Raw genomic sequence first — 15,394 nt, 5'->3', positions numbered from 1 at the left:
TTCGTAGAGTGAATGGACGGCTGGATGAGCGGTAGACCGATGGGGATGGATGTTTGGTAGGATGTGTGGGCAAACGGGAGGAGGGATGGATGCGTAGCTGGAAGTTTGGGGGATTAATGGGTGTAGGTGAAGGGAGGCCGGGAGGCAGTGCTTGTGGATGTGTGTATGAACTGATCGGTGGACGGATGAGTGAGTAGATGAGTGAGTGAGTGGTTGGAGTTTAGGAGCTGGCTGGATGGAGGGATAGATAGTTGGTTGGGGGAATCTATGTTTGGGTCGTTGGAGAATGGATATGAAGACATGGTGGGCTGGCAGAGGTGTGTTTAGATGAAAGGTGAGTTGGGGCCTTTATAAGTAAATGGGTAGATGGATGGATGGCTGGATGGTCATAAAATTGGGAGGCTGGGTGGATGGTGGAGGTTTCGAATTGGTGGATAGATGGTCTGTTGGATGGGTATGTTGAAGAATGTTTGTTTGGTAGCTGCCAGAGTGGCTAGGCCCTGGTGTGGGAGGTTGGGTGATTGGATGGTTGAGTTGATGGGAGGTGAATGAGTGAGTGGACAGAGGGAAAGTTCGGAGACGGAGGGGTGGGGCATGAGTGGACGGTTGGGTGGACGAGTGGGTGGGGAGGTTGGTGGGCCAGGAGAATCCCTGCCTTTTGGTTTTCTCGCTGAGGAGGTAGAGGACCGTCACAACTGACCAGTGCAGCCCTTCTTGAATGAAACTTCTTCCTGCTACGTTTCTTCAGGGACGAAATCGTGACTTGCCAGAGGCTTCTTTATTCTTTTATCTAGCAAAGGCTAGGGCTGAGGGGAGGTCCAGATCTGCGCCCTGCTCTCAGCATCACCTCCGCTTTCTTTCGTGGTTCTGGGCTTCTCACTTACTGTCTCCCTGAGCCTCATTTTCCTTGTCTGATTCTGCTGGCCTCCTAAGGTTCCTCCTGTGGTGAGGAACCATTCCACAGGATGAGTGAGGGGTGTTCAGTGTGGGCGTGAGGAAGCTTCTCATCATCCTCCTTCAGCAGTCTGACCTCTCTGAGCCTTAGTTTTCTCTTCTGTAAAATGGGGTTGATTTAAAAAAGAGTTACAATAGTGTTTGGTTAAGAGCCGAGTTCCTTATTATTTCTCTAGCTCCGTGACTGGGCCTCTGTGCTTCAGTTTCCTCATCTGTGGAATAGGTTGAATTATCCTGTACCCCGCAGAGCCATTTTGAAGGACAAACTTGTTAAGTTTGCTTGGTGCATAGTAAGTGCCCAGAGCGAGTAGCTGCTGTTACTGTTAACCCCCACAAGTGACGAGTTCCTATTCAGTGTGATCCCGTCAGTGCAGCTTTAGCACAGAGTAGGCACTTCAGCCACAGGCCCCTCCCTCTGCCCCCTTCCCTCCTTGTTCTGGGGCTTGCTCCTTCTGGTCAGAGGCCTCCATGTCCTTCCTCACTGTCTCTGCGTGGCTGGGCCACGTGTCTCTTTCTCACTGATGTTTTCTTCCCGCTCACTCCCTTGGTCTGTCTGCTACTCACGTGTCCTCCTGTCCCTCCATCAACGCTGCCCTCTCCTCCTGCCTTGCGCCCTGCCTGTCCTCACTGGGGCCATCCTGAGAGTCCTCCTTCGGCGATGCCAAGGCCACTGCCAGCATCCACCCATAGCCCCGCCTACAGCACCTCCCCAGGCCGTATGAGGCAGGCCCTTTTCCCAGAACCTGGGATTTAGAAAACAGCACGTCCCTTCAGGCCCCCGTGGGCCCCCAGCCTGGGCCAAGTTTGCTCAGGCTTCAGCCACCCCTGTGTGGGCCCTTCCTCTGCTGGAGCTATAGCAGCTGATGCTGGTGGGGCTGGACCCCCAGGGGGCCTTCTGGGGCCGGCCCTGTGGCCACAGGAGCTCTTGTAATGACATTTCCGGCCTCAGGCTTTCGAGTGAATGGGGCCGGCTGGAGGCAGAGGGCACACATCACCCGGGAGAAGCTGGCAGGCTGCCACCTTTCCTGCACTGGGTCAGGAGCCCGAGGGCTGGGCCCTGAGAGGTCTTGGGGCCGTCAGTGGCGGATGGAGCTCCCGGCCTGACTCTGATGTGGTCCCAGGAAATGCCCGACGCTGGTAGCTGTCTGCCTCTGGTTATGTCTTTGCCAGGCACCACCAGTCTGGGTCATGGGTCAGGAGAGGTCTCTGACTCAAGAGTGCTTCTGGTCTGATTCAAAACTGGAGGCTGTTCAGGACTTCCCTGGTGGTCCAGTGCTTCGGAATCCGCCTTTCAATGCAGGGGACGCAGGTTCCATCCCTGGTTGGGGAACTAAGATCCCCTATGCGGAGGGGAAACTAACCTCGTGTGCCTCAGCTACAGAGTCCGCAAATTGCAATGAAAGATTCCCCAAGATACAGCGAAGATCCTGCCTGCTGCAACTAGGACCCAGGTGGCCAAAAAAAAAAAAAAAATAGAGGCTTCTCGGGTGTCAGAAGTGAAAGGGAGAGTTTTAAAAACCTGCCTCCCCGTTCTTCAGAAGAGGAAACGGCACAGGAGAGCTAAGTCTCATTGTCTCAACTGCTGGTTTCAGATCATGGAGGCGTCAGCATTGTGCAGTGGTTACAGATGCAGAGACGCTGCCGCCTGCCTCTGTTTTTCTATCTGTTTAGTGGGGGTGAAAGCACTCTCCATCTCCATCTGAGGTTGTTTTTACAGATTAAGATAAAACACGTAAGGTGGTTAGAATGGTGCCTGGTACAGGGTGTATAAAGTGGGAGAAATCTAAAACCGTGTCTTCCCTTGGTTTTGTCACACACAGCTCACACTTCACTTGGGTCTAAAACAAGATTCTTCATTTTATGTAGGCCGCACCATGCGGCATGTGGGATCTTAGTTCCCTGACCAGGGATCAAACCTGTGCCCTCTTCGTTGGGAGCATGGAATCTTAACCATTGGACCGCCAGGGAAGTTCCAGGATTCCTCCTTTCATTGCAACGTCTGCTCCAGACCTTTTTCTCCTTGAGTCTTCTTCATTCCTAATAAAGGGCACCACCATTTACTCAGGCTCTGAGGCCAGAGTCTTAGCTGTCCTTCATTCTGACCTGCCTTACCCCTCATCACCAGCAGATGCTTTCCATTCTCTTATCAGACGTTGGCTAGAACCTCAATGTGATTCTGATAAAAACTGCAGGAGGGAGGTTGTGTGTCTATGTACGTAAATGATTTTTAAAGTTTACATGGAAACACAGACAAAGACAGCTAAGACAGTTTTGAAGGAGAACAACGATGGAAGACCTTGATTACTGACACCAAGGCTTGCTGTAAAGCTGCTGTAATTAAGACAGTGTAGTTAAAATGGTGTAAAATCAGATAAGATTAATGGAGTGCAGTAGTGAGTCCAGAAATAGACCTACGTAAAAGCAGTCATTTAAATTTCAACAAAAGTACCAAAGTGGTTCAGTATATGGTGCTGGATCAGTTTGATATCCAGCAGGAAGAAGATGAGTCTTGACCCTTCATACCATATACAAAAGTCAACTTCAGATGGGTCATTGATTTAAATGTGAACAACAAAACAATAAAGTTTCTAGAAGAAGGCATAGGAGTCTGTCTTCATGATCTAGGGCGTAAGCAAAGATTTTTAAATTGTACAGACAGTATAATTATAAGGGGAAAATATATTTATCAGACTACATTAAAATTAAGAACTTTTGTTCCTCGAAAGACATCAAGAAGAGAGTAAAACCCAGGCCACAGCGGAGAAGATCTTCACTATCACTTTGCAAAGGACTCCTATCCATAATATATAGGCCTATTTTGGCCTTTTGCCTATTTTTATAAATAAAGTTTTATTGGCAGATAGCCATGCCCATTCATTTTTGTGTTGTTTGTGAATGCACTCATGCCTCAAGGGCTGAGTTCAGTAGTTGTAACAGAGACCATCTGGCCCACCCAGTTGAAAATGTTTACACGCTGGTTCCTTTTCAGAAGAAAATCTGCTGAGCACTGTTATAAAGCATTGAGAAAAAGACAGCCCAACAGAAAAATGGTCAAGGGACAGTCATTTCACAAATGGAAGACACCAGATGGGCAATAAACATGAAAAAGTGCTCAGCCTCTTTACTCACCAGGGAAATACAGATGAAATCTTTATTAGAGACACTCTTCTCTGCCACCAGAATGGCCAGAATGAGAAATTCAATACCAGTTATGGAGACTGTGGAGCACCTGGAATGTCTGTATGCCACTGGGGGTGTGGCTTGGCAGCATCTACCAAAGCCAGTTGCATGCATTCCTTATAACTGAGCAATTCAACTCCTAGGTAGATGAACCCAAAGAAAGGCGCACGTATGTTCTTCATAAGACACGTGCCAGAACATAAGGCACAGCGCCAGACTGAAGCCAACCCAAATGTCCGTCACCATCACCCCGTGTGATTCCATGAATGTGAAGTTCCAAAACAGGAAAGTGAATCCAAGAGGTTAGACATCAGGATAGTGGTTAATCTTGCAGGGGGTAGGAACCGGAAGGGGGAATGAGGGAGAGCTTTGGGGGTGCCTCCTGCCCTCCTGTATTGGAAGATGTAGTCTCAGAGACTGCGTCCTGTTCCCTGCTCGGAGACTATGTCTTCCCTGCTGCACCTAGAGTAGTGCCCAGTAGGTATTCTCTCGGTCACCTGTTGAGTGCATGGGTGAGTGACGCCCCCAGTCCCGCCTTGGTAGCCTTCCTGGAGGAAGTGCTGGTCAGATGGTTTGTCAAGTGACTACGTGGGTGTGTGAGTTCACGTGAGCGAGTGAAGCAGTGATGGGTAGGTAGATATTGATTTCTCCGTGTAGAAATGGAGTTCCTTTCCATCCTGGTTTTATTTCAGGAAGTTCCTGTTTGTTAGACACCCTGACAGCCTCTACCCATTTTCTAGCCTTAGAAGAGTGGGGTTTCTATTGCTCCTTATTGGTTTCACATCCACATCTCCTATTGGCTCAAAAGTAGCTCTGGGAAGTCAGCAAGGTTATTAGCCCATTTTTCAGATGAGGAAGCTGTGGCTGAGAGTGGAAAAGAGACTTGCTCAAGTCACCCCGGCACCAGCCAAAACGCCACACTTCTGAGCCAGTTCCTGCCCTGCTCCTGTCCCTGGATATTCTTCTGTGTTACTGTCCTGCACCCGATTACTCTGTTGAAGATGACTGAGGCCCAGGGAGGTGACGGGTAGGGGACGCCGACTTCCCGCTGTCTTTCAGGGTCACTGGGGGCAAGAAATCCACCAAGAGGACCAAATCCATCAATGGCTCCTTGTACATCTTCCGGGGTCGAATCAACACTGAGGTCATGGAGGTGGAGAACGTGGAGGATGGGACAGGTAGGCCTCACCCTTGCCCTGCCTGGGCCCAGCGCCCCCCTCGTTGTGCTGCGTGGGTTTCTCATGGTGGTGGCTCCTCTTGTTGCAGAACACGGGCTTCGGTAGTTGCAGCTGCTGGGCTCAGTAGTTGCGGCTCCTGGACTCAAGCACAGGCTCAGTAGTTACGGCACACAGCAGCTTAGGTGGCCCATGGCATGTGAAATCTTCCCAGACTAGGGATCCAAACCAGGTCCCCTACATTGACGGCCGGGTTCTTAACCACTGGACCATCAGGGAAGCCCCTGCACTAGGGTTTTAAGCAGCCTAAAGTGCACGAAGGAGATGGGCAAGGAGGCAGGGAAGCACCAGGGGAGACTTCTTTACGGGCAGGTCTTCCTTGCCCACCAGAGAAGAGATAGGAGAGGGAGCATTTGAAGGATGGTAAGTTCAACCCCCAAACCCGATCCCATTGAGGTCTCCACCGCCCTGTCTTTCGGGAGCAGGCAGGGCTGGTCCCATGACCTCACTCATAAACGTATAATGATGAATGTTGAGTTGTATGGCTGAGTCCTTGCTGACCCCCTCCCTTTGCCTCCTGCCCCCGCTAGCGGATTATCACAGCAATGGCTACACCGTCACCAACGGCTGGAAGATCCACAACACGGCCAAGAACAAGTGGTTTGTCTGCATGGCCAAGACGGCAGAGGAGAAGCAGAAGTGGCTGGACGCCATCATCCGCGAGCGGGAGCAGCGCGAGAGTGCGTGGCCGGGGGCTTTCCCAGATCCGGGAGCGTATATGGCTTCCCCCAGTCTGATCCCTCCTGTCGAGTGAGAGCTGTGCTGGGGACAGGGTGTAGGGTCCTTTCCAGAGAGATAGGAGCCATCTGCCAAAAAGCAGGTCTTTGAAGGGTTAAGAGCTCTGGGACTGTGATAACTTGGTGTGAGCTCAGCTTATCTGGTTTAGCCCACTAGACAGATGGGAAGACTGAGGGCTAATGGAGGAGACTTGCCCAAGGTTGTGCCAATGTGGTTGGTCATCCTGGGATTCTTGGCAGTAGTTGGGGGTCAGCTGGAGACAGGCTTTCGGGATCCACAGGCTTGTTCCCTCGGTTCCCTAGCGCTTGGTGCTGATGTGTTTCCTCCGCAGGCCTGAAGCTGGGCATGGAGCGTGACGCCTACGTCATGATCGCGGAGAAGGGGGAGAAGCTGTACCACATGATGATGAACAAGAAGGTGAACCTGATCAAGGACCGTCGCAGAAAGCTGAGCACCGTTCCCAAGTGCTTCCTGGGCAAGTGAGTGCCTCTGCCCTGCCCTCCCCTGGGGCCCTGGGCCTCGGCTGCATGCACCTGGCTCTTCCCAGCTCTGCCCCTTCCCCCAGGAGCCCCCCTGGGCAGAGCCACCCAAGCACCCTAAATCCTTATGGAACAGCCCTTGGAGGTCAAGCGTAGTGAGGTCCCCTTATGAGGTCTTTCGAATGTTTTTGACCACAGCTCACTGCAAAATGCAAGGTTGATATTGAGACCAGGTACACACATACAATCCATTAATTGTATGCTCGAAGCCAAAGTTTCACAGAATTTGCTGTGCTTGGTACACTCTACAAGAATTTGTGTCTATTCTGTTCTACTCATTTCTTCATTTCAAAAATACTGCTGAGACCCATAAAATTGCTTTCACACACTACGAGTGGGTTGCCCACCCTGGATTGAAAAACGCTGCTCTAGCATTTAAGCCGGAGAAGGTGATGGCACCCCACTCCAGCACTCTTGCCTGGAAAATCCCATGGACGGAGGAGCCTGGTAGGCTGCAGTCCATGGGGCTGCAAGGAGCCGATGCGACTGAGCAACTTCACTTTCATGCACTGGAGAAGGAAATGGCAACCCACTCCAGTGTTCTTGCCTGAGAATCCCAGGGACCTGGTGGGCTGCCGTCTATGGGATTGCACAGAGTTGGACACGACTGAAGCGACTTAGCAGCAGCAGCAGCAGCAGCAGCATTTAAGCAAAGAAAGGCCCCTGTAGCTATGTCAAGCAGAGAGGTATTTAATGCAGAGAGTTGATTTCAAAGATTTTGGGAGGGCTGGAAGAGCAGATGCAGACCTTTGAATTAGTCTGTTCAGATGCCCTAACGAAGTCCCAGAGTCTGGGCAGCTGAAACAACAGAGATGTATTTTCTCACAGCTTTAGAGGCTGGAAGTCAGATAGAGGTGCTTGCTGGGTGGGTGTCTGGTAAGACCTCCCTTCCGGAGATCCGTAACGGGAGGGAGGTCCCCTATGGCTTTCAGTAGTTAGGGCCTCCAATTTCTCTGTTTGGGAACTACATTATTTCCTAATAATAAAATCTTATTGCCCCTGCTCCTGTTTTATAACCGAGGATCAAAGGGCCAGAATGCAGGTGATTTGGGTTTGGATCCTAAACCCAGGTTTAAATCTTATTCACCTGGGGGAGCGGGCTGGGGACTGGGAGACGCAGAGGAAGAATTGGAGTCCCTATAAAACCATCCTGTTGCTTCCAGGCCCCACTGTGTGTTAGACCTGGTGGTCACGCTCTGGAGAGGGTAGGAGAATGCCTGGGGCCTCACAAAGCTAATGGGGAGAGAAGCTTGCCTGTGAGGCTGGGGTTCTGTTTATAATTCATCAACTTTCACCCTACTTGCTTCTGCAAAGCTTTTGGGGAAGCCTGGGATAAAAGCTGCTGGAATTATTCTGTTGTCATAGACCAGGCTCGGAGAGGCGACTTGGTCTAGGGTGGTCACCGTGAAGATGGGGGCAAATGTCACATTCTGGGTCATCTTGAAGGTGATGGCATTTGCTGACAGGGTGAGGGAAGAAGGGAATTAAGGATTATGAGTACTTGGAAGGATGGATGGCTGCTTGCTGAGAAGTTGTGGGGGAGATGCAGGGAGGTTTCAGGGGGTGGGGGTACAGCCCAGGGGATGTTTGGATGCTCATATAGAGACTGGCCCCCAGATGGAGATGTCTACTTGTTAGGTGGATATGAAATCTTGACTCAGAGAGAAAAGTCTGGATTAGAGACCTAAGTGCAGGGCATGTGGGCATTTAGATGGTTTTCAAAGTCATGAAACTGAATGAAATCCACAAGGGGATGAGTAGAAAGAGGGCAGGAAAGAAATGAGGTAGGGACTGACTGGGCCCTGGGGAGGAGGAGCAGCTATCAAAGGAGATGGAGGAAGCTGGCAGAGAGGTGGGAGGCAGGCGGGTGAGTGCGGTGACGGAAGCCAGGTGGGGAAAAGTGCAGAGACTTGGAACCGAGGTTTGGACGTTTTAATAAGGCTGAGATGCCCCGTAGACATCTGCATATTGACAGATATTGAAAGGTTGTTGGATGAGCGGTTGGAGACAGTATGAAGCTGGGGTGGGGGGTGGGGTAGGGGTCACGGCCTGAGGCTTACGATTTGCCTGGCAGCAGCCAGGGGGTCTTAGGGGTCATCGGGACCCTGAGAGGTGGCAGTGATGCCTTTGAGTTGGGACTTGCCCTCAGATGAGGGACCCCGCTCCGTGTTCCCTGGGAGGCTCTCTGGAGGGGTGAGTGTGGGCCCGAGACCTGCGGGAAGCCCGGAAGGGGCAGCCTGGCTGGTCTGCATCAGCTAATCCCCTAATCCCTGGGCAAGGAAAGAGGTTTTTCTCTTAGGAGAGGTGTGCTTCCGGCCCCCCAGGGTCAGAGGCCCTCCCTGCCCCTTGCCGAACCCTTCGGAGAGCTTAGCCCAGCCGGACGGGATAACCGGTCTGTGATTAGAGCTTCAGCAGTGTTCTGTCTCCTTAGGAAGGATTAGGGAGATTTCTTTCATTGCCCATTTGAAACAGGGCCAGGGCTGATGACTGTTTATCATCGTGCTAATGGAACTCACCTCTCTGCATGGCTTTGCTCTGCCCCCAGCCCGGGGCCGTGGTCCTCTTTCTTCGCGGCCGGGACCCAGGTCCCCTCAGGTGGAAGGAACCAGGAGCCCTAGGGACGTGGCCCAGCAGCCTTTCTCCGCTCCAGGTGCGGCCACGTGGCCGTGCCCTTCAATCTTCACGTGACACTGAGGGTTCACTGACATTATCAGTGCACGATTGCAGTAAGTTGCTAAGTCACGTCCAGCCCTTCTGCGACCTCATGGACTGTAGCCTGCCAGGCTCCTCTGTCCATGGGATTTCCCAGGCAGGAATACCGGAGTGGGTTGCCATTTCCTTCTCCAGGGTATCTTCTCAGCGCAGGGATCAAGATCCCCGCATCTCCTGTGTTGGCAGGCGAATTCTTTACCCCTGAGCCACCAAGGAGGCCCCCTCAGTACATAGTAGGTGATAAATAATGACTCGCCAGGCATTGCTGCAGACACCCCCCAGAAGCATTTCAGACCGTGGAGTCACAGGGGTGAACATAACCCCCTGCCCCCGACCCCCAGTTCCTGCCCTCATGGAGCTCAGGTTGTGGAGCAGATGAGCAAGAGAAATGGGATTCTTGCACTGAGAGTGAGTGGACACTGGGTCTCAGCTCAGGGACTTTCCTGGGAAGATTGCCAAGGTGTACCTGTGTATCCCCTATGCCCAGCCTTGGATTTGACATACAGTAGGTGAAATCCATGTTTACTGGGTGCATGATATAACGGGGCAGGAAGGAAGAGCGATGAAGGCTGATGCATGCTAACTCTCAGCTAGGCCCCTGTTCCGTGAATCTCCAGCTCCTGCCCACGTAGGCCGACCTGCCCCCTGCGTCCACTGCGGCCCCCACCCTGCCTCTAGTTACGTCTTTCTGGAAGACTGCATCTTGCTGCTCCTCGTGCCCTGGCTCCCCCCAGCTGGTGGACCGCTGGCTTCCTTACTTCTCACCCAGAGGCTGATCCTCCTGCCTGCACTCTCTTCCCTGCACCCCCGTGGAGGCAGACGATGCCCCGCTGACCCAGTGCGCTTTGCAGACGTGTTTTCCATAAAACTTGGTGTTCAATATCCACATTTAACAGTTGGGAGATTTCACAGGAAATGCTGGATTTCTGGCTTCTCTTGAAAAGTCATAAGATGCTTTAGTCTCCCCATTTGGACACGGTTGGCCGCCCTGAGTGGCTGCCATCTCCAGAAGTGCTGGCTGGCTCAGCAGAGTTTCCACCTGGCCCTTTTTACTCATTTACGAGAGGTCAGGGTCCCTGCATTAGAGGTGAATGATGTCTGGTTTTGAACCCTGGATCCCAGCTCAAGAATCAGTGTGATTCGAAAATTACTGACAAAATCCAGAGGGTCCCTGAATGAACCACTTGCCAGATGGACCCTTTGGAGGCCCAGAGAGGGACAGCGATTTGCCCAAATCTGCCCAGCAAATTGATCCTCAAAAAAGGTCGAGACTCAACTCAGGGCAGAAAGCTGGGTCTCGGCTCCTCTGTCGTCTGGGCTGCCTTTTTCTGCGCTAGCAGCTGCTGCAGGGAGCTTCCTGTCTCTCCCCCACCCTGGCCGCAGGGCCGCCAGTTCGGGCCAGAGGTGGCCCCCGAGGGGACAGCTGGTGGGCAGCTGGTAGCCGAGTCTCAGCTTCCAAGAGTGGGCACTCCACATCTGTTCGCCTTCCGCAGCTGCCGGCAGCTTTCTTTCTGCCTCTGATTTTAGGGACTTGGGGAATAGGGCTGCGGGAGGGCAGGACTCAGAACAATCTCTTCCCTACTCGGGGCTCCGCAGGATAGATCTGTTTCGTCTGCGCCCTCCTTGGCCTGCGCTGGGGCTCCCTGAGTGCCTCGGCACACCCCACTACCTACACACAAGGCAGGTCTTTGCTCCGCCAAATGCTGGAAAGCTAAAAATAGCCCTACTCCCCTCTGGCCCTGTAATTGGAGGCGGAACAGCTGGTTTCGATAAGCTCCGTGCTCTGGCCAACTGCCACCCGCTTTCATTGAGTACAGATTGCCTCGCGTCCCCAGCTCTCCCTTTTCCTGCTGACTTCCACTGGGCTGAGCTCTGCATGGAGCCCTAAACACTCCTCCGAGACCTGGGACCTGGGGTCTGGCTGAGCCCCTGCCCTGCTGGGTAGTCACGTTGGATTTGTCTCATTTCCTCTGGGCTTGTGAGCACATCTTTCTTGCTGAGGCCTTCCTGCTTCCCCCAGAATGTTCCTTCTTGTTGCCTGGCTCATTCCTTCAGTTGTTCATGAGGTTACTGGGCCCTGCTGTGCTTGGGCTCCTCTTCCAGGTGCTGGGGGCGTAGATCTGTGAATTAGACAACGGGTTTCCATCAGCATGGAGATGACGTTCTGGTTCTGGGAGATGGCTGATAAACGCATCCATAAATCTGTAAAGAGTACGGCTCCAGTGATGAGTGCTGAAAAGGAAGTAAACCTGAAAGATGGGGTGGTTTGTGTGGGGGTGGGGTGTTTTGATGAGGTGGTCGGGGAAGACTTCTTCAAGGAGGTGATATCTGAGCTGAGACCTAAAGATGAAAGAGAAGGGCTCTGTGAAGAGCTGGGGAAGGGTGTGTCTTGGCAGCAGGAACAGCAAGTGCAAAGGCCCCGAGGCAAGCGTGAGTCTGGCGTGTTTTGTAAGCGGGGGAAGGTGGTGAGTGCGGTAAAGCAGAGTGAGTAAAAGAACAGAGATGAGGGGACAGTTCACGCGGGGCCTTGGCATCGTGTGCGCAGAATTCAGATGTTTTTTTTGGGAGTAACTAGGTGGCTCTTTGGAGGGTTTTCAGAGGGAGGACGGCATGAGCTGGTTGTCTCTCCTGACTCTCTGCAGTCATCTTTCTGGGTCCTTATTTCTTCCTGCTTATTGGTTTCTTCATTCCTTCTGTCTGTTCACCCATCCAGCCATCGTCCATCTCCCACCCACCCCCCATCTACCATAAGTCTCTCCACTTACGATTCAGCCATCCATTCATGCTTCCTCCACCCACCTACCCACTAATCTCCCCAGCCACGATGTCATTTATCAGTCGGATCATCCAGTGATCTACTCACTTTTCATTCATTTGTCCACTCACGTGTCCATGCTCTCATTCCTCCATCCTTCCATCCAGCCTTCCATCCATCCATCCATCCATCCTTCCATCCATCCTTCCATCCATCCTTCCATCCATCCATCTATCCATCCTTCCATCCATCCAGCCTTCCATCCATCCACCCTTCCATCCTTCCATCCTTCTATCCATCCATCCATCCTTCCATCCTTCTATCCATCCATCCTTCCATCCATCCTTCCATCTATCCATCCTTCTATCCATCCTTCCATCCATCCTTCCATCCACCCACCCATCCATCCTTCCATCCTTCCATCCATCCACCCATCCTTCCATCCATCCATCCATCCTTCTATCCATCCATCCTTCCATCCATCCTTCCATCCATCCTTCCATCCATCCATCCTTCCATCCATCCATCCATCCATCCTACCATCCTTCCATCCATCCACCCATCCATCCATCCATCGATCCTTCCATCCATCCATCCTTCCATCCATCCATCCTTCCATCCATCCATCCATCCTTCCATCCATCCATCCATCCATCTATCCTTCAATCCATCTATCCTTATATCCATCCATCCATCCACCTATCCATCCATCGATCCTTCCATCCATCCATCTTCCATCCTTACATCCATCCATCCATCTTCCATCCTTCCATCCTTCTTCCATCCATCCATCCATCCATCCATCCACCCACCCATCCACCCATCCTTCTATCCATCCATCCATCCATCCATCCTTCCTTCCACCCATCCATCCTTCCTTCCATCCATCCATCCATCCAGTTAGCCTGAGGCAGGGCCTGGGGTCTGCTCACACCCACCTCTCTGCCATTGGTCTTGAGGAAAAGCATCCGGCCTCAGCAGGAACCCCTGCTTCTTGTGGCTCAGCTGGTAAAGAATACGTCAGCAACGCAGGAGACCTGGTTTCGATCCCTGGGTTGGGAAGATCCCTTGGAGAAGGGAAAGGCTACCCACTCCCGTATTCTGGCCTAGAGAATTCCATGGGGCCACAAAAAGTCGGAACCGCCGGAGTGACTTTCACGTTCACTTTTACTTTTCAGCAGGAACCCCGGGCCTGTGGGGTCCTGAACTCTGCTTCCCCATAGGCAGTTCTGGCTGTTCTTCCAGAGAGTGGGTGGGATCAGGCCAGTTCAGTGCTGGCAGTTATGGTCCCAGGATGCGGGTGGCCTCTCAACTGTGTCTTATATTTCTGGCAGTGAGTTTGTTGCCTGGCTCCTAGAAATTGGTGAAATCAGCAAGACAGAAGAAGGTGTGAACCTGGGCCAAGCCTTGTTGGAGAATGGTATTATCCACCATGGTGAGTGGGGCCTGGGTCTGTGGGGGGTTGAGGGGTAGGCAGGTCAGACCTCAGCAACTGTGTGTGGAACTAACCCAGAGGCCATTTCTATTCTGCTGTGCTGCCGCCTGTTCCCTGGGTGCAGAGTGGCCCCGGGGACATGGCTGCCCTTACAAAACTGCTCACAGGGCTGGAAGATCCAGCACTCACCCAGGACACCCAAAAAGCAAGGTGGCCTCGTAAAGTTACGGGCGGGGAGGAGAATTTTCTCTTTGTCCCTGCAAAAAATAGCAAGAACTGTTGAAATTTTAGTTTCCAGTTGGGGCGTCGGCAGGGGCTTCGGTGAAATTGCACTTGGCATGGAGCCTGGCTGGGTGGAGGGTGAGGATGGTTGTGCAGGTTGGGAGGGGCCAGGGGGCTGCACTCAGCCTCACCAGCCCTGGGTCCTTCCAGTCTCCGACAAGCACCAGTTCAAGAACGAGCAGGTGATGTACCGCTTCCGCTATGATGACGGCACCTACAAGGCCCGGAGCGAGCTGGAGGACATCATGTCCAAGGTGCGGACCCTCCGCCCTGACCCACAGGCTGGACCTCACTGCCCCCACCGGCCCCCCTCTGCTCCCCACACCCTCCTGTAGGCCGGGATTTGCAGTCCCCCGGAGAATGTGGCCCGATCCCAGACTCCCCCTTTTTCTCTTTCAGGGTGTGAGGCTTTACTGCCGTCTCCACAGCCTTTATACCCCTGTGATCAAGTAAGTTACTCTCTGCAAGCTTCACCTCTGCCTCTTCTCAGCTGTGTGGCCTTGGGCCAGTAACTTAACCTCTCTGACTGTCGGTCTCCTTCTCCAGCCAATGGGACTCATAACTGCCCCTACCCTGTAGGTTTGTCATGAGGGTCAAGTGAGTTAATCTGTTGGGAAACACTGCAGCATGGTGGCGAAGGGTGTTAGTTCTGGGGTCAGACAGGCTGAGTTTGGATCTCAGCCTGCAAGTTGGTTAGCAGCTATTTCCCTTTGTGGAATGGGGATAATAATAGGATCCACCCCAGGGCCTTTGCACATGCTGTCCTCTCTGCCTAGGATGTTCTTTCCTTACATATCTGCTCCCTTCTTTCCTTCAAATGTCCCCAAGTCAGAGGGGCCTCCCCGACCACCTTTCCAAAGTATCATATCTGGAACATACTTTGGTTTTCTTCTTGAAGCTTGTCAGTGGCTGACATACTCTGTATTTATCTCTTGGTCTGTATACTGTCTTGTCTTCCCCCACTGAATTGTACACTCACCAAAGGCAGGGCATTTGCTCACCACTGTGTCCCCAAACGCTCAGCAGCACCCAAAGAGGCTCTGGCCAGTAGAACTTCTCACATTGGTAGAAGCGCTCTATACCTGTGCTGCCCAAGACACTGGCCGCTAGTCACATGTACCTTCACACTCTTGAAACTGAAGAGTGTAATCCGAACTCTGATGTAACATTAATTGATTGGAAAACAGCCACATACTGGAGAGTGCCGGTCTGGGGCAGAGGAGCCCTCAGTAAATGTTTGTTGAGTGGTGGTTGAAAGGTAACTAGCTTCTTTTGCCTGTGTGTCTGCATCTGTGGAATGGGCATAAGCATAGCTCACCCCCCTGGGGTTGTCATTAGGAGTGAATCTGAGTGGCACCCGGCTCACGGTGAGGGCTGTATCAGTGCCCATGATTTGTGAATGTCTTTACTGTGACGCTTATGGTTGTAGATGAAGGGCCAGGGAAGGTGATGTGATCCTTACCTGCTGCAGAGGCCTCTGCCCGCTGTCCTGACAGCTCTTACCACCTCTCAGGAGCAGAGGGGCAGGGTCTTCTCCCCTTGGAGGTGAGGTGCAGGGAGCCCC

At 52.5% G+C, this 15,394-nt stretch overlaps 1 protein-coding gene across 1 annotated transcript in view; it reads left to right on the top strand.

Moving 5' to 3' along the window:
• The window catches only part of PREX1 (phosphatidylinositol-3,4,5-trisphosphate dependent Rac exchange factor 1), a 180,530-nt gene that overhangs the window by 118,957 nt on the left and 46,179 nt on the right, over positions 1 to 15,394 (top strand). Inside the window, exons 8-13 of the mRNA XM_027977300.2 lie at positions 5,194 to 5,312; positions 5,900 to 6,049; positions 6,439 to 6,586; positions 13,448 to 13,548; positions 13,981 to 14,084; positions 14,230 to 14,279. Of these exons, the coding sequence (XP_027833101.2) occupies positions 5,194 to 5,312; positions 5,900 to 6,049; positions 6,439 to 6,586; positions 13,448 to 13,548; positions 13,981 to 14,084; positions 14,230 to 14,279 (672 nt within the window). The remainder of the gene's footprint in view (positions 1 to 5,193; positions 5,313 to 5,899; positions 6,050 to 6,438; positions 6,587 to 13,447; positions 13,549 to 13,980; positions 14,085 to 14,229; positions 14,280 to 15,394) is intronic.

This window comes from Ovis aries, chromosome 13 (assembly GCF_016772045.2).
Source record: "Ovis aries strain OAR_USU_Benz2616 breed Rambouillet chromosome 13, ARS-UI_Ramb_v3.0, whole genome shotgun sequence".
Classification (NCBI taxonomy): Eukaryota; Metazoa; Chordata; class Mammalia; order Artiodactyla; family Bovidae; genus Ovis; species Ovis aries.
This window is presented reverse-complemented; position numbering and strand designations above follow the sequence as displayed.